Genomic DNA, 25,483 nt, shown 5'->3' on the forward strand with positions numbered 1-25,483 from the left:
CAGATATTAATTGATTCATTTGTTATCTATCGTGCTTACCCTGCAGTGGCTGTGGGGGGGGCAGGAGTCAATATCAGCTTAATTTGGCGAGAGGCTGGGCTCACCCCATACTGGTTGCCAGTTGATCACAAAGCCACATAAGGTGCTGAATATCATTCACTCCTTCATTTACACATCTGGGCAATTTAAGTCTCCAATGTACCCTTTTACATGGTTTTCTTACTGTGGGAGAAAAACATAGAAGCCGGAGGAAACCCATGCCGACAAGAGGAGAACATGGAAACTCCATACAGAAAGACCCTGTATTGGAATTCAACCAGTGACCCTGTAAAAAATAATGTCATCATAAATAATGGCTTGCTTGTTTTTGCTGGCGGCAAGTCAAACTGTCCTCGATTAGAAAGGACTGCGTGCTGAAAACATCTTTTAAGTCCTGAGTCAAGAAAAGATGTTTCTGAGCTGTTGTTATATTATCTGTCTGTATATTAAGTGGGGTTCCTTGACCTGGACCTTTTGAAAAAATGTTGAATGGTTAAATTTTTTATTCATGCCCACTGATTCCATTCAACAAAAGCACTGTAAAGATGTGATGTGTTTGATATATTTTTTGCAGCATTGCAGAGTTCATTGTGACCAAGGATTTTCATGCAAAAATGTAAGAGGAGTGGTGGCATGAAGCCCAAGATTTGGACCTGATATATGTAAATAACAACAAGGGAAAATTTCCCTGGAGGAGTATTCTTTCCACATCTTCATTCTCTGGCATATTTTAATCAGTCATATCTGAGAACAAATGTTCATATAGCTGCAGGGAAGGAAAATGTCATTCATTTTTGTGTTTCAACACATTGCCGTCAAACTGACTGGGTGTGTTGTGCCTCGTTAATCACTTCATCTGCGGCGGCATCTCGACTTTACCAAATAGCTCCAGTGATGAATGGGATAATAACCTACAGACTACACTTTTGATGTGGCTGCTCAACAATACTGTGAGTCTTTCCTGACATCCCCCGAAATCAGTTTAGATGAATGTATTCACATTGGAATACAAATGAAGGGATGAATTTTCACACATTTTAACACTGGCGTGTCCACAGAAGCAACCCTCATGAATATTTATAACAGACCAACAGTAGAAATGGAGGCATCAATAATGCAGCTCCTCAAAACGCCTCTTCACAAGTACTTGCAGCTACAAGCCAAATCCTGGAGAAAGCCTCTGGGGTCTATCGCAGCTGTCGTGCCACTGCTTCAGTATCGTACATAATAATTTCACATGCAGAAAAAAAAAACACTGCACTGCATTGGGATCTTTTAAAAAGGCTCCGGTTGTTCCGTATTCAACAGTAAGATGTGAAAGACCGACTCTTAATGATTTGGTCATTGATAAGACTTGACCTTAAAGAAAAGCAGATTTGTAATGCTAAAGGGGGAGTACATCTCACCTTTTTAAGGTGAAGGATCTTTACACAGTTGTGTTACATTGGAATAAATGTAAATAAGGTATTTCTGTTACTTTGCAATTTACCCTATTTGTCCTCAATTAACAATAACAAAATTATTATGATATTATGATATTATCAATATCAAAACACTTTGTGAGAAAGTGTTTTGATACACAGATCTCAGCCAAGAAGGATAATATTTTGTATTGTTTTTTTATTTTAATTGTAATATTGTGATGCCTCTCACAAGCAAGCTTATGTTTCTGGCATGAGATTTCAGATCACACTGGTTTTGTTTATTGTTTATCTTTTCCTCCACCATGGGCCTTTATGCATATTCTCTTTTCAAATCTTACCAATATTATTCGATATCTTGGCTTTTGCTCCATTGCACTATATTTTTATGAGGAATAAATAATTTGTGATGTGATTGTACTTCCTGGTTCGAATCCCGGCTCCTCTTAGTGTGTCAAAGTTGTTGTTGAGCAAAACCCCTAACCGCTCCCCTGGTGCTGGTTGATGGCAGCCTATCGCTCATGGTTCATCCATGATGGGTTAATTGCAGAGAACGAATTTCCCCACAGGGATTAATAAAAGATAAATTATTATTAGTACTGCTTTGTGCGTCTGTGTGTGTACACAGGCACATGTGCCAGAAAAGCATAAGTATCATTCAAATCGTTAACAAGAATTTTTAATACAATGGTCATTGATCTCCTGTACATGTAGTGCACAGGTAGAACTAAATGGTGCATAATATGTATGTTTGTGTGGAGAAATTAAAGATTATTGATAATAAGACACAGGAAGGTGCTCATAGCACTTGACCCCTGATATTTGACCTCTTTTAATATACAATAACCTATTAATACGACTGGTAAACTGAAATTCAAAGAGCTAACAAAGAAAACCAAAACTGTAATAATTCAATTTGTCATTTATTCGACTTAGACGAGGGATTCTTGATGGTGTGCCATATCGAATAATTCATCTAGATCTCAGCAGTGAAACCCTAGTATTTCAGAAAACTTGCAGCCTTTAATGCCTTTACCAGTACAAATAGACACCACAAGACAAAATGAGAAAGAGGAAAAAACATGAAGTCATACACATTTAAATTCAGAAAAAAAAAGTGTTTTAATTGTAATATCATATTAAAATATAAATTCAAACCGGGGAGCATTGTTCAAGGCCCAGGATCAACATGCCAGATTTTGTAAACAGGATTTTTCCACCAACTGTGATGGTTAAATCAAAGCCAGCGTGCTTCATGCTGGGGAGTTTCTACAGATCTCATTCACAGCAAGAATACGAATGCCACTTTGTTATTTTCTGCAAGAGATCTTTTTCTGTATTCTTCCTGTCCTTTCCACATTCACCACAGCATTTCCCACAACTCCAGCACTTAAATCAGCACCTCTACCTTGCGCTCTGTGACCTGTCAGCCCTGGCACATCTCGGTCACAAACTTACACACAAATACTTTATTCATATTAACCACTGCAACGATGAACTACACGACCCAAATACACACATGCATCTGTGCGCAAGCACAACCACACGCACACACACAAACAGAAGGAAAGGTTAGAGTTGTGCAAATGAAGAGTCTTTGAAGAGTTTCAATATTTTCTTTCACAACTGGCCGTCTTGTTTTATGGATATTCCCCATTCACTTTCACACAGAGTTTTATCGAAAAACCAATGGGGCCGACTGGAATTCTCCAACCTGCTTTGTGTGCAATGAGGGTGACACCAGAGTCCCAGTATCAAATAAGGAGGCAGTGCCAGCACACGGAAATCCAGGTGTTGACATGAATCTGAATTAATGGCAAAGAACAGAGGATCAGGTAAATGTTATAATAACATATGCCTGAGGAAAAACGTCCTTATGCCACAATGACACAACTGTCTCCAGCCGCTGACCTATGAGACACCCCTCTAGCCTTCGACTGGCAGTGACTCACCAATCTCGCAGCTCTCTCCAGAGAAGCCCTGAGGACAGTAGCAGCTGTAGCTGTCGCCTTCCTGCAGGCAGCTCCCTCCATGGCGACAGGGGTTGGACTGGCATGGGTTATTCTGCACTGTAAAGAGAGTTGGTTTAATGGAAACTGTGAATTTATAATTCAGTCAGGAAGTACCTTGAATGTTGACAAATTGCAAGACTAAATGCGCCTGCCTAGTGTTTGTGTCCTTAGCAAGCCCTGTTACTGCTCTGAGGGTGACAGAGTGCGCAGACAGAACATTCCTGTCTCTACAAGGTGATGGGCTGGCTGTTTTTGCCCCTGTCGTGCCACTGTTTATCGTGAATGATGCTCACAAGGCATAGCGCTAATGTGCTGAGTCGACTGCGTCCTCCTACCTCATATCACAGGTCCCACTGATGAGCTAATAAATAAGCTGATCATTGCACAGTCATGCATACTGGTCAGGACCTATTTTTTTTATGGCATATTAAGAGGTTGCAGGGAAGGTAATAAACACATTTTATGGAGCGGAGTTGTAACTCCACCCCTCCTCATGGGAAATGTTTTGGTGGATGAATGATGAAGAAATTAAGTCATCATTATTGCTCTTACATAGCAGGATGTTGGAGCTTAGAGGAAAAATTGAATCGGATAGTTAGTGTGAAGTGCAGGCGTGAGGATTTTTTATTCTAGGTGCAGAGGGACTGCGGGGAATCGGTGAGATTAAGAGTCTCTTTATTATCCAACCCCTGCAGGATTGTAGCTCCTGACAAAGTCTGACAGGCCATCTACTGTACTGCATCTTGTCAATAATATTGTCCATTTTGCGTAAGAGGAGAGGTTCTGTGCGGAACAGCGTTGTGTTCATTTTCCTTAAAAACCTGACAATACTGTCACTTATGTGTTTTTTATTTTATTTTTTCTTTACACATCATGTGGGCTTTTTTTTATTTTTCCTAAAAAAATGCTATACCAAGAGTGAGTCAATTCTGTTGACAAATGAAATTTGTTGCAAATTCCGGAAAACCTTGGTGATAATCTGCCACTGTTACAAAGAGCAACCTGTTGATATACTCTGCTGGGAAGGGGTGAGGGAGAGGTTGCTCTAAAAAATATGTATGGTTAAGTTATGAGCTCAATAGAAAAAAAGGCCATTGGGGATATTTTTCACAACAAGCTGAGAAAAAAACTAAATTAAAGCGAAAGGTGTTTGACATTCATGCCTCTCTTGTGACATCAAGTGAACAGCTGTTTCTGTTGACAGTAACATGAAACACCTCAACCTTCAGTCCCTGAGCAGAGGTAGATAAGAGCTGCAGTCAGTGTGAGAAGAAAATTGTAGAATTTACTCTCGGTACTGCCTTGCACAATAACCCAGGGACTGACTGAAGAAACAGGCCTGGAAAAGCCACAGTACATTGAATAAACATCTCAGTAACATATTAACAATCTTATAATGCTGTCTTTCAAGGTAACCAAAGTGTCATATTTACATCAAAATGCTTTCACTGCCATCGGTTCGCCTCCCTGACCTACAGTTTAAGTCTAAGCAGAAAGATCAATGAGAAAAAAGTTTAATTTAACTGGTTATTAAGTTTCAATTCACTTCCCTTGCAATACAGTTATTCCACAATCGAATCTAATATGCTCGTTCAAAAACAAATATAGCTTGTAATTGATGCTCTAAAAACCCTGCATTACAGGCAGTTTTTAAAGTTCAATATCTGAGAAACGGAATGGTTTATTTTTTTTCTGTTCCTTTTTAATCTACACTGTACACATATACCTCAACTTTGAATCTCAGCTCTGCCAGACACATATTTGCAGCTGTGGAAAAGTCAGCGATGCACAAAGTCCAACTGACAGCTGAGGTTCAGGGGCCTCATTTATAAATTGTGTGTTTGCGCAAAAGTATAGTAACATCCCTTTTGGAGCAACCTTTGCTATGACTTGAATGAGAAGACAAAAAATCCACAGTTGACAATTTTCATTTCGTTTGTATTTTCATGTGCCATTGTGATGCCAGGGCAGACAGAAATGGCAGCACTACACATTAAACCTCTTTAATTGAACATGGGAGTGTTGAGGACTGAATTTATATCTGATCTATGTAAGCACCTTTCCAATAATTAATATCTGAGAGATATATAGAGTGATGATATTATTATTACCCAATGACTATCTTATTCTTATTTGCAGTTTTATAAATTATGCCTTGAGGCAGAGCAGGCTTCAAGCTGATGACATGATTTTTTAACAATGCTATATTTCAATACCTAACTTACCATCAAGACAAAAATTACACATTTTTTTCAAAGAAGGTGACAAAAACCCAGCATGATAGTTGTAGGTGGTTCTGTTATAAGTGGATGACTCAACATCCACTGTAGGGTACACTTGAGACAGGGCACTTTGGACTGAAAAAATAAATATGCTTCAAGCATTAAGAAGGATGAAGTCACAAAATGATAAGATAATAAAATGTAAAAAGTGCTCCTTTCCATACAAGGAACTTTAAAAGCCTTTGAAGTGTATTTAATTGCTACTTTTTTTTTTCCACAAAAAGATATGTGTAAACTATTGATTGCCATAAAATGGCCAGATTCAGCAGGAGAGCTATGATAATAGGAATGTAAAAATTGCTTTTCGTCAGCTAGAAAGCAGCACTGATGAATTGTGGCATTTCCTTTAGCGATAATATGGACTAAAAGCTGAGTGGCGGTAGAAGGGTGGACATTGATCCAATCTGCACACAATTAGTAGCAACTTATTACACACCAATGAGACTGCGTTCTCACCATCTGCCCACAGACCTTACATTGGGGACATGGGACATCATATGGACGGTAAGATCATAACTAAACCCAACCCTCATACCACCCCTAACTCTATCAGACTCTTGCTTTCTATCTCTGTCCTCTCTTTCTCGCCCAGATGGTCGAGACAGAAGGCCGCCAGCAATGAATTCAGATCTATCCAAGGTTTCTGCCTAGTAAAGGGCAGTTTTTCCTCAACACTGCCCACAAGTGCTTGGTCATGGGAGAATGTTGGAGCGTGATCTGGACCTGCTTTTCATGTAAAGTGTTATGAGGCAACTCTGTTTTGATTTGCCACTTTACAAATACAATTTCAATTAACTTGACCTAAGTGACATCTTTTAAAAGTTCAACAAACACTGGGATCCATCCATCCATCCATCCATCACCGCTTATCCCTCTACCACTTATCCTTCTCAGGGTTATGGGGGATGCTGGAGCCTATCCCAGCTGCCGTTGGACAAGTAGCGGGGTCACAAGTCAATTGCAGGGCCACATATAGAGACAGAGAACCATTCATGTTCTCATCGCACATTTGGGCGATTTTCCCCATTTTTCTAATTAATGCCTGCTGCATTATTTTGGACTGTGGGAGGAAACCAATGTAGACATGGGAAGACCATGTAAACTCCATACAGAAACCCCCCCTATTGGAATCAAACCAAAGTTCTTGATGCTGTGAGGCCGAAGTGCTAACCACTGAGCTTGGGAAATACAAAACAAACCTGAAAGGTGCAACAAAATAAGACACAAGTCTGACCTGGCTAAGGAGGCACTAAACTTTGAGGGTTTTCCAAACAGTGTTACATTCTATTATTGGGTGGCCATCATCATCAGGCACTGGCTCTAACCGCTTGTGATATGAGGACATTGGGAGTGATTTTAGGAGCAATTCAGAACTTCAAATGAATTTATGAGTTGTTTCATTAGAAGAAACTCAGAAAAAACAGAGCTTTGGTATAGAATTAATGTTATGCATGGTCTTTTGAATATATGTAGAGGCATATACAGTGTGTCCCGATTTCTAACGATGGGATCTTTATACTGTGGTCTGAGGAAAAGAGGCGAGAAATTAATGAAGAAAGTGAAAGAGGGAAAGATGTCAGCAAGGAGGGGGCAGTCACATTGGGAGCAATGATACATTTCTGCCTCTCATAATGCTTGCTGCTGGCTTGTGATTAATTGCACACTTAAAATAGGTCGCCACTCTCATTCCAACTTTGAGACTTTTTTTTTTCTGTGTAATAGATAGACAAGAAAGGGTCTGTCTCTGGGAGGCTACATGAGACAGGCATTTGGAGACAGGCAGGCACAAGGAGCAAGACCCAAGCTCTGTTATGCTGGGGTTCAACCTCAGAACAGCTTTTCAAGATGACACAAATTAAGGTTTAAAATATAGATGCAAAGTCTGTATCTTGTCTGATCAGGTATTTACACATTTTACTGCTCTACAGGATTATATTATATATTTTTTGCAGGCTTGGGCAAGATTAAGGGATTCTAAAGTGGGGAAAAGTACTTTGTACTATTACCCACATATGGCCATCATTTAGCCTCAACCATAAAATAGGATTGAAAAAGAGGCAGTATCTTGCACCTGGCCACATCTAAAGTTGAGTGGTTACCAAATTCAGTGAATAGAAACCTGCTCAAAAGGTTGCACTGAGAAGAAATTGAACTCTACTCAAATGCAGGTGTGACACACCAAAAAACTGCACACACTTATGCGTAGATATTCTCTAATTCACCTGCTTATCACCATCAAGGTTGCTGTGCTTAGAATCGCTGAACCTTGAAATAGTTATGCTGAGACAGAGATCATTCCTTGGCCTGTTCAAGACCCCCCCCCAACACACACACACACAAATTAATTTTAGAGTGATAAGCCATCACAGGGACTAGGCAAGTACAGATGCTTTAAAATGTAATCCCACAGTGTAAGGCGCTGAGGCATATACGGCGGTTATAGCCAATGGGACCAGCAAGATAAACTATAATACAGTCATTGTTATCATCATGTCCGCTCAGTGTGTCTGTAATGTGAAATATTCATATGGTCACTGGTCACTGGCATGGTGGCTACAGCAAACATCTGTTTTGTGTATCTAGTGGTGACGCAGAGAATGAGCAGGCATGCATTATACATCAGCAAAAGTATGTCATGTTGCTTCTAGAACCAGGTCCAGAATAATAATAGCAATATAAATAAAAAGTGGATTCTGTTGAGTATTATAATCCGAACAGGCAGACAATAGCGATAGATATACAACTGATGATATAATAGATTAATTCAACAATAGATTTCAGAAGTTCCATCTGAAACCAAGCTTTACTTACATTTATTACCATTTTAAACTCAATTCAAATTCTGTTCTTTCAAGTCTATGCATTTACGATTGTGCTTTCTTTCTCTATCACCTAGAGTTCACAACCCTGGAAGAAAAAAAAAAAAAAAAATCAGGGTTTGGAACCCACCTAAAGACATCTTATGTATTAAGAAGTCATTTCAAAAATAACAAATTAGTTTTTAAGTTGGCTACTGATTGTGTATTCTCCCCTTTCAGCTTTGCAATATGTGCAAAACCTTTTTTTCAACATAATTTGAATTTGGGATGTTTAAAACACGATGTCAGTGCTATGTGAAATGAGACAGGATTGCCGAATGCATGGGTATCTGACATAGGCTTGGGAGTGAGAATGTATAGGCTATGTAGATTTTTGAAATTAATGATAAAGATATTAAAAAAAAAAAAAACCTCGCTGAAAACCCAAATTCTTTTCTTCTGTTAACTCTGGATGACTCTGTCATCGAGCAAATTCTGCTGCTTTTGTGTTTGAGTCAATGTTTTAGTGCCCCATGATATGTATCCTCATATAAACAGTTTTACTATAATCTTTTATTAAATTACTGCTTATAGTTTGTTGCATAGAAACAACTCTTCGTTGTTGTTAACCAGCAGACAAATGGACTAACATAGAGTTCGACAGGCTCTGCTGGTAATCAAAATGCAATTATAAGCAATTACTAGTCTGTTGGTAAACCTTTTCCCATTTTCTTTTCTTTTCTTTTCTAAATAATCATGCCTACGCTCATAGTTTGATTAGGATTGTCTGATCTGCTCTCGACTCATGTTTCTTGTGACTTCTTACTTCTTTTCCAGTTACATTAATTAATAAAGATAAGGGAAGAACTTTCACTTGAACAACGTAAAACTAATTGAAACTGATATTTTTGTGTTTACTGATTTGTCTAAGAGTTTCCTCTCTCTTATGACGAGATGGACAAAAGCAGACAGGGTTACAGGAGGGAGAATGATCTGAGTATCAATGTTACTGCAAGCCACATTTTTGAGAAGAGTTACAATTCCTGTTTGGCAAGCTGCAAAGCAGGGGAAACACAAGGCCTATTTCTGCTGAAATAAAGATAAAATCATTCTCTTGCCCGGATGCACGCCCCGCTGCAGGCTCATGTTGTTTCAAAGTGATTGATTTACTGAAGTCAGTAACATGAGGACAGAAAAGGAGAGCACTCTGATGGGAGTAAGGAAAAAGAAACATTGGTCATGTGTACTCTTTGGCGAAACTGCTTAAGGTTTGTGATAATTGCAGAACCTCCACCTCTCACAATATATATGCAGAAGGCTACCAGAAGAGGATTACAATGCTTTGGTTATAGGGTGTAAAAGGGTCATAAATACAGATGGGAACTGTCATTGCTTTCTCTTCATATCATATCTTCCTTCTGAGACTGCATGAACAGTCTAAAGAAGTGGTATGTGAGATAACACAAACAAAAATAATATATCATCAAATAAGACATATTAAAGGCATCTTTTTGTAAGAAGCATTCAAGCAAACAAGCAAAAAAACAAAATGTTGTCCTGAGAAAGAGGAGCTTGGCTTTAACCTTACTGAAAATATGTGGCCTTTCATAGCACTATCATGAATCATAACTATGATTCTGGACTTGTCAGTGTAAAGGTCACAAAGCAAATTGCTATAAGTTTAAGGCTCCATATATACAATCGCTTCTTTTAAAGAATTACAACGTAGCTTTTTATTGATCCTTCTTTTGAAAGTTTTTAAAGGAAGACCACTGCATCTTTGCACTGGGAGCAAGTGTCCTGTTTCGAAAGATAATGAGCGGACCAATCCCCAGATCTTAAGTCAAAACAATCATTACAGCTGAGAACCGCCCACCCCTCTCAAAAAAAATTGCCAAGTAGGATATTCAATTTATTCAAACATGCTATGCTGGCTCTATAGGTATACCAAAATGTTTTTAATAAAACATGAAATGTAAACACACTATAGAGGCAGCATAAATAAGCTGTAGCAATACTCCCCAACCCTCCACCCTTGGGTGAAAGGGACTTTATTCACATTTACATATGTACATTTCAGTGGTTATTTGCAAACGATTAGCTGTTTGTGATTAAAAAAATGATGCATTGTTACCTTTCTATGTTAAATGTTAGAGAGGCTCCTTTCTATGGTGACATTAATGCCCTCAAGACTGATATACAAATATACTGAATGAACAAAAAAAAAAACAAAAACAAATTAAAAACAGGCAAAATGAAAAAATGGATGTGCAATCAAAACTCTGTAAAGTATAAATACACAGTACTTGGTAAAAAACATAATTAAGCAGAGAACATTTATTCCTTGTAAGGGAACTTTATCACACCTGCTGACTTCTCAATTTATGAGAATGTGCAAAGCTAAAGGAACATCAGAGCCGGAAAGAGATGAAACGAAAAAAAAAAAACAATCTAAGTTTGTTTTGTTCAGAGCCAAAAAAAGGATGTCTTTAATTTGGAGACAAACAATAACCACTTTTGTTTTTATTTCTTCCGTGATGGTATATTGTTTAACACATTGGAAGAATATTGGTCTTTGGCAAAAGTGCACGACTTGGTCGGCCACCAATAGCACAAACAAAATAAAAAAATAGTTTGAAACCTTCTTAAAATGACCTGACTACAGGGGGGGGCTTCAGATACCACACTGTTCCCCCTGGAAACAAGTTCATGTTGTTTGGGGAAGGTTGGAGCAGGTGTAGCAATTTAATTACTATAGGCACTAGACTCAAGTAACTGAGGGAGGAAGTTAAAAATGGAGTGGAGGCACTACTTTTTTAGAGCAGCAAAAAGCTGTGGAAAACAACAGGATGTCATTATTCTGCTATGTTTATTCTTTGGGTAGTGAATGGCTCTGACTTTAAGCTTTTCTTAACCATGCCTTTTCCAGAGACTACCTTGAAACAGTGGTATGCTCTTAAAATTAGGACATTTTGGTGATATTATCAATTGTACAATCTGATAGTTTGTATTATCGTATACGGGATGAAATACAAGATGAGACAGAGGATGCTCTAAAAAAAAGTTATTGTCCACACACACACACACATGTAAATATATGGAGAGAGAGAGAGAAAGACAGACCAATAACCCAAATGCTCTTCTGCATTCATACATTCAACTGCAATTGGGTGGGTGGTGAGATTCACTCTGCTTCAGTCATCAGTTAATCATAGAATCACACAGAGAGATGTAAAAATTCACTCTCTCACTCAGATATCCGGATGATTCAGCCAATTAGCCGTCTCTTTTTAAAATGTGTGAGGAAACCTGTGCAGACATGGAGAGAACATAAAAACTTCACACAGAGAGGAACCTTTTTACTGTGGGACAGAAGTGCTAGCCACTACACCATTGATCTGCCTCGAATTGCAAAAGTTGGAGCAAATCTCTACAAGGGACAAAGTAAAAGGTTACGACTCAGACAAATGCGTGTAAAAAATGTCAAGTCATTAAAGAAAAAAAAAAAAACAGATCTATCATTCTTCAAAAGGAGCTCCGGCCTATGCGGACATACAGAACACTCAATGGATTCATGTCTCACAAAATCAACTTCGCTATATAATCTTTGGTTTGCATCATTACTGGCTGTCTGTCAGCACCCAGAGCCAGAGATTTTTTTTTCCCCAGAGGTTCAAGTGGAATTATTACATCATTCAACATTTTCAGAGATAGTCTACACATATTTGATAAAAAAAAAAAAAAAACGATTAAAATGATTTACTTTTCATAAGTGCTTTCCATACATGTCAAAACCTAAATGGTATAAATCAACCTGTCAGGCTTAAGTGATAGTAACTGAATAATCCAACACAGCTGGAGTTAAGAGAAGAAATGAAGGCTACTGCTGCTGGGAGGAATAATCACAAGAAATCAGGATAAGACAAAGAACATTTTCATTTTCTCTACGGTTCTTGCCTAACATTTAACACATTCCGTTTTCAACTTCAGCTCTTTCCAATCGCATATAAATTGTCTGGCTCTCTGTACAAAAAAACGCAAGCTAAGGAAGATGCGTACTTTTGAGCTATGAAAAGAGGTGACACTTTCAATTAGCTACAATGCCAGAAGCCTGAGACAGCAGAAAGCAGCACTATTTGCACGTCTTAAGAATGAGCATCACATGGAATCAGCTCAGAGAGGACCAGAGACAACAGACACACTGGTGATTCAATACAGCCTTATTCTAGAAACCGGCATGGTGACACTGATGAAGGAAATTGGCATCTATTGTTACAAAGGTTGCACTTGTGGCACCTACATTCATTCCAAATAAATTGCCCAATCTGGGTTGTGAGACTGGCAGGAAAATAATCTATCCTGCCTTATCATCGCGAACACATTCAGTTCAATTTTAGTTTTCCTTCCTTCCATGTTTCTTCACATTCAATTTCAGGCTTCTTTAAAAAAGGGGCACAGAATTATCCACAGTCTTAGATTTTTAATCGTCCAACAATTTGTAATCCCCACACATAATGTGTCCAAGATATATCTTGGTACATTTGCACATGAATGCATGGTTAATTTGTTTTCAGTTCATTATTCATTGCAGAGTTAGGCCACGTATGTGGGAACACACTTGTGGTTTTCACAGCTCTGAAAAATGTTGTCCATGAAGCACTTCAGCAAATATGTTCATGACTTTGAAATGCACTTTACCATCAGTTTGCCCTGCACAGCAAGCACGATTAAGCAGGAGCTGCACGGAAATCAGGTAGCAGTGTCTGTGTTTCACTCCACAAGACAGTCAAAATGCTTTTGCCACATGCATACCCATGTAACCCAGCCCTTGCCCCCAAAATAAGGGAGTGCAATAACTGCTCTGTCCAAAATTTCTCAAGGAATACGGTTTTCTAACATATTTGGGAATTTTCCCACAAACACCAAACCTATTGGTTGTAGATTTTCACTGATGTCCTCGAAAAAAAACTTATCTTTGGATTAATTTTAACAGCATTTGCATGACAAATTTCCAAATTTGATTTCTATAAAAATATTCTGAGGCGACTGAGCAATCTGCAACATCATGCATGAGCGTGCTGCTGCTGACAATGGATTTTCATTCAAGCAGAGGGGTTGACATTTTTAGCAGCCTAAACAGTAAGTTAAAAATCAATGTTGTCCATACTGTGCATACTAAAATACATTCCAAATAGTTTACAGTTAAATTGAATTAAAACTGTCTATTATATCCCCCCATTACATTTTTGCTGCATCCCTCCTTGTCAATTTCTATCAATATTAGAAATTATTTTTCATGTTATTTCTGTAGATATGTCATTCAGTGTCAAGCAGCAACTTCAAAGAGTTGCTACCTGATGGATCAACATGTTAAAAAAACAAATCACACATATTAAAAAAGGTGTCCTTACATTGACACAGATATATCTGTATGGGTGTGTTGTCAGTTTAGCGTTCACAAAAAGGCTTAATTTCCCGCTTGCTGACATTGCCTTGCACTTTGTTTCCATCTTGTGAGCCATTTCAATTCCCTCCTGCCTCGATGGTTTTACCTGGCGTCCCTCCCCCGCTCCTTCTCACTGTTACTTTGATTGCTGGAGTGGAGACAGGTGTAAATGGAGCTCCACCAGATTCATTACATTCAAAAATCAAGGCGCCTTCAATTACTTTCCCCTGTCAGATCAGAAAACTGGCTTTGGCAACCAACGTTTGGAGCAGTCTTCGAAGACTGAATTTTGCAGACTAATGTTTGACAGTTGAACTCCAAGTCTTTATTCTAGATGTTTGTTTGAAATCACCTCTTCCGTGACATCTTTCGTCAGGCTGCCTTGTGATTGAGTCAGTTCGATTCAGTGAATCCTGAGAATCTTCTGACTAGCTGAAAAAACAAATAAAATGGCCAAACTTTGATATCATATCTCGTGTAAACATTTTTATGAACTGTCATGAAGTTGGAAAGTGGACATGGGCTCACCTTAAATGTCCTTGAACAGACGGCCTTGTTTTTTTAAACTATGTTCTACATTGTTTTTGAAACATGCTCCTAATTTTACATTTTAGAAGTAAACGCAAGTTGCAGGGGTGCAGATCAAGGCTGTCATCATCTGCAGCCTGCATATTTGTTTTCCTCTGTGGTTATAAAATAAAAAAAAAAAATATTTGGAAGGAGGACACCACTCGTAGGACAAGCTGCTCAAGTCAGCTCTGGGCAGAAGAGGTTTGCTAGAAGACTATTTTAGAACTCAGCATGAAAGAATAAAAACTCTGAAGAGATGCTTCTTAAATTCCTCACCCAAATGTGTAATGCGCAATTTCATACTGCCACCTCCGTCCATTTAGAATTGGCATCCGGCTCCCCCTGAGACTTGTCATATTTCATGTTGATGAATCCTTCCTGCTGGGACAGATCTGTGGGCGCGTCTTACATTCCCTATATAAGAACACCAAACAACACTTGCTGCTGCATGATGGCTTGTCACCAATGCTAGGAGCCATACACCAATGCCACTGCTATACGTTGCCTCTAGGGCCAAAGAGAGTGAGAGTGAGTGTCAGTTAAGTCAGTGAGGCAATCTGGCAGTTCAAATCCCCAGCTGGGTGCACTCATCCTCTCCACTACTGCTTTTTCGAAACTAGAAAATACCTCAATTCGAAATCATACATTTTGCTACTGACCTTGATGGCAGGCAGCTCAGTTTTTGGCACAGTGTGCCTGTGTGTGTGACACAGGCGGATTCACTGATGGATATGCTTGTGTCAGACTGCAAATGGAGAATAAAACTGCAGCAGTCACATCGAAGGGATGCTTCTATTCAAATCTCGCTGGATGTGTGACAAGCATAATGGACCTCACTATTTTCAGCGGCCTCACCATTTTTTTGGTGAGCAATGGTTCTTGTCATAATACAGTATATCTACATTCAATAGCATGTAGAGAGTTAGAGATCTGAAATACAATGTGGCTGTGGCTTTATATGGCTAGTTTGTCCCCTTTGCCCACCAAGACTACAGATTCTTTGAGAAAAAAAAGAGTGAAACGCTCTCTCATTGCATGAACCCGACTCCAATTGTGCCTGAATGCCACACCGTTACACTCAGTTTCAGATGCAACCCAACCAGGTTTGTGGCTGCCATTCGACACGACCTCACAATGACTCCACAGGGGTTATATTTTTCCCTTATAATACCCTGCTAGAATTTCTTTCTCCAGCCATCCTTGGCCAATTAGTGTCAACAGAGATAATGTTTTTTCAGTGCTTCATAAATCTGCGCACATAGGTCCTGAATATTGTGATTTATCAGTAGAAATAAATCTTTGAATGAATCACAATGTTTTTTGAAAAGGAATGCCATGTTGCGCATGCTTAAAAAAAGGGAAAGATTGACAATGGAGAAAATAGATTACAATAGAATAGAATAGAATAGAATAGAATAGAATAGAATAGATCCAGACGTATTCAATAGTTAGTTTAGGAATGTGATTGGATTCTTAATGCAAACATTATTTAGTTTTGTGTCAAATAGAGCCAGTTGAATGACAGTGTCTCTACCAAAGATTAAGATTAGGTTTTAACCAAAACAAACCAAAACTCATCTCATAACATTCCTTCAAATATATTTGAGCTTAAGGCACAAATTCTGGCAAAACCAACTATATAAATAAGTATGTGATGCTGTGCCCCCGGATCCCGAATTCAGCACTACTGCTGTGTTACTGAAGTCAATATAACACTTTGGTTTGCCTCCCTTGTGATCTTTATGGGCTTTTAAGATGAGAAAATATGTATGAAAGAACAACTTGTTTTGTTGCTACCAGTCAAGAGATTCAGTCATCCGTATGTCAGAATAGGACCTCTGGGTTATACAATCTTGAAAAAATAAAAATGCTGCTTGTGATGATGCTCATAAGAGACAGGATAATCATCAGGTTTTGTTGTGGCACCAAAGATAAAGTATTTTTATGTTATCATAAAATTGCTTTTTTCTGAAGCGTGTGTGCCATGTGGGTTTAATAGTCTGCAGTGAGTTTGAAATAAGACACACAGAAAAGCCGTCCTAAAAAGGCCGTTCGTTTAATTGACTTTAGCTTGTGTAAATCAATGATTGCCATTCCTCAAATGGTATTATGCTCTGTGGAAATACACATTTTGCATGAGCTTTCAGCCTGCCTCTCAGAAACCCCCGTGCTGAATTATTGAGTAGTTGTGTGGGTTCGTTCAACATTTTAAAACCAACAGAACATGGCAAATATTTGCCCTTCAATATCACTGTTTGCCGTAATATGCAATGACCTTTCCAGAGACTTGATCCATGAAAAGACTGAGCATCCTCAGCATCTGAGCATGTGAAAAGCAATACTTCTCTAAAGCACAATCAAAACAAGTTCATCTTCATCATCTAAAGATAGGCAAAGGAGTGCTGATACTTTGCATATCCTGCTAGTTACACAGGACGGCTGCACACACAATGTGTCAAAACTGTCAAAAGATGCATAAAACCCCCAGAGTGAATTCATATCACACTGTTACTTAAGACCGTTTCAACACTTGAGTTGCTTTATTATTCCCATGGTTAAGGAGATATAAAAAGCCCATGCTCAGTCAGCACAGAGCTGTGTGTAATGCCGTTTCATCCCATACCATGATGGAGCCCAGCATCCCACAAGACTGCTCCTCAACAAAACCCATCCATTTAATAAGAATTTGCCAATAGCAAAGGATTAGATTCAGCAGGAGTGTAATATATGGGGGTAAAAGGAGAAGAATTACAGTGTGAAGAAAGGGACAAGTTTCACTTGGAAAGTGGATAGAATGACAGATGGAGCACAGGATGGATTTCACGGAAGAGCATACAGGAGACATACGATTAGGTGGCAATTGACTGTCTTGTGTTGTACCGTGGCACAGTTCAAGAGCCTATCAAAACATTAGACCTCAGGGAGGCATGACAATGACCGGAGAAATAAAAGATCTAAAAGTCACTGAGACAGGGGATGGGTATAGGTGGGGTGTATATGCGTGAGGGTGTGTGTACGCGTTGTGTTCATGTGTGCATGTTTGCAAGGAATTTGCTCATGCTCATGTTTAGGGACTCCAACAGCCAACGCAACATATGACCTAAGACTCCTTCCAATAGCGCTTCACCCTTGTCTCCTCTCATCAGGTCTTTGTTCCTGTGTAACTAAACATACATATCCCATCTATTTGATTTCATGACGCAAAGTTGATGTTGGGAGTTGGATACATTTTGAGGCCAGAACAATACTCTCTTGAAGGTAACTATAACTCTCAATCTTTTGTTCTCAGTTTAAATGCTTTTAATTCCAGTCTTTTCCTGGTATTAGAAAAGTAATGAGAGCCAATGGACATTCCGGCTTTTCACTGATGATTGTCCTCGACGCATTTTCCGTATGTCTAAGTATCTATTAAGGTTTTACATGTTTCAAATTCCAATGTAATTTGCAGGACTGGATATTACTTTTCCAACTGTTTTGTGCTTACAGTAATTGCTAACAGGATTGTGGAATATGAAACTGAAGAGATAAGTACTTAAATTGAATAAAATGTATTTTTTCTCTCTGTGAATATAAAAGGCACTATTCAGAGGGGAGGATTTAGACAATCTGTTTTTGTTCCTATGGGATGGTGTGACACATGGGCCGGATTATCACAGTTTGCTTCTGAGAGAGCCTGACCCATTGAATGTGCCATGGTTCCTCTTCACATATATTTCTTTTATGTGCATTTCCACACATCTTTGTTGATTCATCCGGGGCTCAGGTCGATGAAAATTGGAAAAATGGGTGGCTACACATGTCAGTGTATTCCATTGTGAGATCATTCTGATATATTTTGAAATAAGGCAAGCAGGCATGTGAATGTTATGATAACAAATCAATGACAGAGTAGTTGGATGCGCATAAATGTAAAAAAGAGAAAATGGAAGACAGAGAAATTCAGTGTTCTCTGGGGACTCATGGGATTGTTACAGTGGTCCCTTATCATTGATTACAGCGGTTTATATACTCCTGCCTACAGTCTCATAGACATACACATCCTACTATTTTTCTCATTACTTCATCCTCTCTACGCTTTTCCTTCGAAAAACTGTCCATCCAGGTGCCCTTTTCTGTCTCTCTGTCTCTCTGCTGTAATGGCCATACAGCCAATACTGTAATTTTCTCTCTAATATTACTGACAAGTACTAAAGGTCATTCAGGTGGGGGTGGTCTCATGTGTGCAATCACTCAATGAGAGAAGGACCATTCAAATGTCATCTTATCAGAATTATTGATAAAGAAAACAGGGTTTCATTCAATTTTCTCAGATAAAAAATGCTGGACAACAGGAGACTAAAGCCTGCCGTCCAGTCCCCAAGCCAAGAGGCTTCTGCATTAATCTAATGTCCTGAAAAAGAAATTCAGTACCATTTGCAAATTCAAAAAAGTACATTCTTTCAATTACTCATGTCAGTACAGGAGAACTTTGGGTCAATAGTCTATTGCAACAGCGAGCGAGGAAAGGAGAAAATGTGTGAAAACACAGTGGAACAGATGGAGAAAAGTGTCAGGTGCGAGATGTGACAAAAGAGCATCAGCCAGAAAGAAAGAAATGGTGTGCAAGACGGTGGTGAGACCAGCGATGTTGTCCGATTCAGAATTGAGAAAAAGACAGGGAGCAGAGCTGGCGGACGCAAAGATAAAGATGCGAGGCTCTCTTTAGATGTAACAAGGATGGGTGGGATCAGGGATGAGTCCATTCGAGGGACAGCACATGTTCAATATTTTGGAGATAAAGTCATAGAGGGCAGGCTGAGATGGTCTGGAGATGTACAGAGGAGAGATACTGAATATATGGGGAAAAGAATGTTGGGGTTGGAAGTGGAACTGAACTTAACTCAAAAATTTCCCTATGAAACAACCTAGTGGAATCATGGCAAGTAATTCCCACTGTGTTTGGCCAATACTGGTAGGACATACATGAAAATGATAAAATAATGAAGGCAGTAAAAGCAAAATGTCTTGTCGAGCGGAATATTTTTAAATAGAACATAGCAGGATAGCAAAACTGATCATCTCACCTCTTTGGACTTAACTCACTAGTACATTTAGATTGTATTTATTCTTATTCCTATTCTTATTCATACCTTTTAATTATAATTGTTTTAATTATCATTATATTTATATATCATTATATTATATAATTATCATTATATTTATTCTATCTTCTATGGCTCTATTAATGGCTCCATGCCATGACTTGAAGTATTTTGTCTGGCATGTATTCATGAAGCACTGAGTCAGCGTGTTATTTTTGGAGAGATTACTTGTGGCACTTCTTCAGACAAAAGCATATGAAAAACTGAAATCATATATATATATATAAGAACTTTAAAACCACTGTTGCTTTGAGGCTTTTTAAAAAATGGAATCTTTATCAATCTTTACTATTTATGGCATCCTTATGGGAAGTTCAATTCTCAAAACAATTCTCAAAAAAATATTACAAGTGCTGGGTTTGAAAAAAACTGGAATGGCTTGGTCTGAGTCTATGTAGATAAATGCATTAAACACTAGGCTTAATAATGCAATGTTAAGTGCACTATTAAGGCAAGAAGATAACATACCTACCGACATCTCTACGGATGATTGGCTCTGTAGAGTTTAGAAATTGCCGTGTTCTTTTTTGTTTTCATTTTCCATCATTGAAAGAATATAAATCAATGTAATCGTAATATCATCCGGCTTTAAACGAGACTATAAACTGCATGTTTGGTGCTGAAATGTAAAGTTGAGCTGGAAACCAGGGAGAGACTAAATGAACATGAACAAACTAGAAAATGGGAAAGGAGAAGAGACAGCAGTCAGTTACAAGTCCCATCTTATAGTTTGTGTCGACATTGATTTGTTTAGTGGCAGGTTCTGCGTGTCTCTCTCTCCCAACTTCACCTAATTGCACTCACTCTGACCCATTAATTACTTAACTAACCTCACCGCTCTGCCTGGCTATGGAACGTGCCAGGGAAGGTGTCACATGCATGAAGAGAAAATGTGAAGGCATAATAGAAGCCAGATTCGGAATACATGATATATGTCAGTGTAACAAAGGCAGGGGAGTGGAAAGTAAAGAAGTAAAGGCGTGCAGATAAGAGCCTGTGAAATGAGATGGAAGACATGCCTGAGTGTCAACACACTGCTCCGACTGTACTACATATCATCGCAGAACATGATCGATGATGTTCCTGGCTTTTACCGAGCTAAATATATAATTAAATCACTCCTGATTAGATAATCACTCATAATCATGAACATAATGAATATGAAATTCATTCCTCAACATCACAGTGGAGCTAACCTACCGGATGGGATGAGGCCAAAGGCCCAGTTAGGTAGAAAGATTCCAAAAGGGTTGCGTGCAGCTTTGCTGCTATTTTCTTCAGGCTTGGTACTCTGTCCTTTGAATGTTGTCAGGTGGTCTCCAGACACAAGTGACTCAGAAACTGCAGACCTTGATTCCATTTCTGTTGGACTGGCGTTGGAGTCTGATGCAGGGGTGGTCCAAGGAAAGTCACTCGTTGTTTGAGGGTTCTCATTGTGGGCTGAAGTGGCTGAAATGAGGCCCTGTATGTCAGGTGCACTTGTTGTTTTCTCAGTTGCAGCCAGAGTCCATGAAATGGAAATAGAGGGTTCCTCTTTCACAAGGCTGTCAGGGGTGGCTGTTGTCATATTAACATTTGTCTTGTTTGTGTCTTTGGTTGTCTGGTGGACTGTTGTTGTCAGCACCTCCATTAAAGCTTCAGGTGAAGAGGCCACCAGCATGGTTTCACCATGACTCTTTTTGCCCATCCCTTTTCTGTGCTTCCGAAAAACAGGCGTAAAACCAGCAGCATTTGAGATATTTTCTCCTCTACGTGTAGAAGCAGGAGAGAGGTTGTCTTTGGGCCGCTGGACATAGAGTATCTCTCCTCTGGCCTCCATGGCTGTTTCTGGCTGCTTGAAGCCAGAAGTGGAAGTGGTGGCAGACTGTGCCACTAGCAGCCACTTGGGCAAAGTAGTAGGTTCAGACACAGCCACAAGCGCGCTGTGATCCTGGCTGATTGAAGTCTGTGTTTCTTGAATGAGTTTGACCTTACTATGAGGCAGAGTGTTAGTGTTTGTTTCAAGGCTAATTGCATAATTGTTTCCGTCACTGCTTCCCTCCATTTCTTTTTCCTCCCGAGTACCAGCTTGGATAGCTAAAGGATTACTAGCTTCCCTATCTTGGTCTTTTCCCTCGCCTGAGTAGTTTTCCAGGTTGTCCACATGAAGGGATAAGGGAACGGTTATCACTTCCAGGGGTCCTGCTTTCGCTTCCAGTGGCTCCCAGGTGGGAGGTTTACGAACATAGGGCAAGTTTCCGCGAAAATCTTGTTTAGAGCCAAGCATGGACTTGATGGCCCACCGAAATGGGCTTGTGGCAGCAGGGCCCTGAGGGCTGGATACATCGAAATGTTCACTAGGTGGTTTCTCATTTGTGTCTAATGCAGCAAATCCTACAGGGAACAGAAAAACAGAATAGAGTAATTAATATGATCATATTATCAGGGACGGGGATGTGTGTGGGTGGAATTCATTTCATGGATCTGGAATTAGCAATTAAAAATCAAACTAGCTTACATGAGTCCCATGAAACTATTGCAGGACACACTGTTCTCTTTACTAGTATGAGAAAATGAATGGCAAGGCTACTACAATGTGGTCACCTTACCAAGGAACAAACAAGCAAACATTAAAACAATTGTACACAAGTTTGAAATGTCCAGGTCTTTTGATTAATTAAAAAATACCGATTTCATGTCATGCACCAGCCTGAACCATCAATATTTGCTTCCTTTTTGATTTGCTCAGCTCTATAATCTTAATTATTGGAAGAATTTTGAAGAAATGCTGACACTCACACTACTATCCTCGTCCTACCTTTCACACCTGTCATCTGACCTTTCTGTTTTTATTCTGGTTGCCTAGAATAACTAATGCAATAGCCACTGCCACTGTTCATCTAGCTTATGATGAAAGTCATGGTGACTGACATAAAATACACAAGTTAAAATCGTACATATTGTACATACATGCTCAATAATGTCTTTTATTATCAAAAAATAAATAAATTAAAATCTCCTATCTATATTACTTCACATTTCCTTGACTTCATGTGGGCTCTCCAATAGGAAATATATTCTGGACAGTAACAATGATCATTTTTGGAACTTTTAACATAGAATCTGGGTCTTGAGCTCTTTTCATCCTTTGTGTCCTCAGCTCCTTTAGACCTTAGTTTTTGCTGCTCGGATTCCCTTGTCCTCCTCAGCTCCTCCTTTTCTGTCTCTTAATCAACTTTGTGATGAGTTCTGTGGCACTTCTGTTTCTTTATTCCTGGCTGAATTCTACCAGTTCAGTCCATTGCTTTCACCCTGATACTTTAGTTTGATTCCTCCTACACTCCTGCCAGCCTGCCAGAGTTTTGCACCTCGGTTCACTTCCACAACACCACCACAACAAAAAGAAAACATACAATATCAAACAATATACAATATCAAATAATATCGAATTCAAATTATCCACAGAACACAGTGTACATTCAAAAAAAAAAAAAATCACTGCACGTATGGAACTTCAAAACTCAACAAATAGTTGTTTATTCAGCCACCACCTTAAGCATTGCAAGCACGGATACTGAGAGCTTGTAAATCCACCAGTGCTGTTTGGGATGTTTTGGAACATTTCTGCTTCTCTGTTTGCAAACTGAGGACAGGCCAAATTGTCTGATCCAGTCAACTGAAATTTACAGTGAGTTGAATGTGTTGGGCTTCTTTCCTCACCAGTGGAGCAGATCAGTGTGATTGATTAAGTTGTTTCAGGCATACACAAAGATGGAAGTAAGTGTTTGTGGAAGCCCATGAACAAACATAGACACACATGCACACAACAGTATAGAGGGCATAATCAAAGTAATTTCACACTTCTCTTCTCTGTGTCTCCTTTTTCATTCCCATTGGATTCTATTACCCCAAACAACCTCCTGCAGGAATACACTAGGCTGTGGTGAGAGAAGCCATGTGGAAAAAAAGGAGACCTCACAACATGAGAAAAGTAAATGACTCCCCGAGCTCTATCTTGACCTGTTTCTTCAAAGTTGCCCACAAGTTATCTGCTACAAGTTACCATGAAACAGTCTACCGTGCCAGTGAATCCATTCTGTCCGTATATGTGACTTAGATGTGGGTTTCTATGGTCGGCAGTACAGCTGTTTTACAAAAAAGACCGGCCGGTGTTGCCACCACTATAAATGCTCAGTTCAGGCTGGCTCTCCGTAATTCACTTCACATGTCTGAAAGTGACAGAGGGATTTGCGACACCACCAAGCACAACAAATTACCACAAGAGGGGGAACATACACAAATATGTTGATGTATAAAATATTCAAATTTGTGTAAATTATTCAGCGTCTCTCCTACTGCCTTATGCATAAGAGAGGTTTATGAGCCTGAGGTTCATTTCCATAAGAACCATGTAGCGCAGTGTAATTGTCCTATTAATAACCCAAATAGCTCATTACATACTTTTACTACACATACTGAATAAAGTGGGAATAATTAAAAACATTAATCTGGTTTGATCATCTATGTAATTGTCAATGTAATAAATGAAATTAGACACTTTAGTGTAGATTTTGAAGGGTTTCTTGGTGCTGTTAAGAACATTGTTGAGTACAAGAGCAGGGCAATTTTTGAAAAATAATAAGACTCATTAGGTGAGACTATTTTTAATACACATGTATGTGACGTAAAAGCACTTTATTAGTCATTTTGTGCTTTCTTATGCATGGCTATATCTTTATACATAGATAATAACTTAGAGTTTCCCTCAGTAAATCCCTCGCTCCTGTTTACTGCTTATGACAACTATTTATGTTTTAATTATGATCTTAAAATGCCTTTTCCAATAAAGAGCTCAGTATTGTGATTCTTCAGTAATAACACTTTGATATTTTTGAAACACACAACTGCGATTGCTCGTAACAATTTGTGCCTATCTATCTATCTATCTATCTATCTATCTATCTATCTATCTATCTATCTATCTATCTATCTATCTATCTATCTATCTATCTATCTATCTATCTATCTATCTATCTATCTATCTATCTATCTATCTATCTGTCTGATGTCTGACACCTTGGAAAAGATGCACAACTCCTTTCAGTCTGTGTAACTGGCAATATCTATTTCATTTATGAAACAGGCATTAGCCAAGGTCAACAACAAATACTGTACTGTTAAAGATGTCATATAAATACTGACATGGAGACTTTCTAGTTTATCTACATTAATTTGTTAACATAGTATATGGAAAAATAGAACAAGCAAGATAGTAAGTCAAGAATATTTTTCTTGCATGGTTGAATGTAATAAAGAGGTTTAGGGAAGGTCATTCAGTTACTAGTTATTTGTAGAATATTGTCATGAATGACGATGCTGTTGATTGTGCCCCAGTCTCAACAGGCCACTCGGGCTAACTGTGCTGAATTTGCCTGTATGGGTTCTCTCCACATTCTCAAGATTCCCCCTACATACCATACACATACAGTAGATTGTTTAATGATTAGTTAAAAGTGCTAGAATGAGTGGCTCCTGCCCCTTTGTTTAGTCCCAACAAAACCCGCACAAAAGTCAGTCCTTAAATGTCATGAATAGTATTCATAATGTGGGTGACCCTACATCTTTTCTTTAAGTGAAGTCTGTGTGCAAGTCAAAGGAACAGTCCGTTATTCAGAAACATCAAATTCAATTTTTACTCTTTCATCTCCATTATATTGGATTTACATTGCATTTTAGAATGGTAGAAATCCTGTGGTGTACAGGAGCCGATAGAATTCTGCTCACCAAAACTAGTT

The 25,483-nt window shown here is 38.9% G+C and overlaps 1 protein-coding gene across 1 annotated transcript in view; it reads right to left on the reverse strand.

Annotated features, from left to right (window-relative positions):
• Positions 1-25,483, reverse strand: part of ncanb (neurocan b) — a 146,500-nt gene that overhangs the window by 52,243 nt on the left and 68,774 nt on the right. Inside the window, exons 9-10 of the mRNA XM_086161441.1 lie at positions 20,910-22,082; positions 3,413-3,529 (exon numbers count right to left, since the gene is read on the reverse strand). Coding sequence (XP_086017567.1) covers positions 3,413-3,529; positions 20,910-22,082 — 1,290 coding nt within the window. The remainder of the gene's footprint in view (positions 1-3,412; positions 3,530-20,909; positions 22,083-25,483) is intronic.

The sequence above is a fragment of the Fistularia commersonii genome, chromosome 16, assembly GCF_037954325.1.
Source record: "Fistularia commersonii isolate RoL2024-O1a breed Wild chromosome 16, RoL_Fcom_v1.0, whole genome shotgun sequence".
Taxonomy (NCBI): Eukaryota; Metazoa; Chordata; class Actinopteri; order Syngnathiformes; family Fistulariidae; genus Fistularia; species Fistularia commersonii.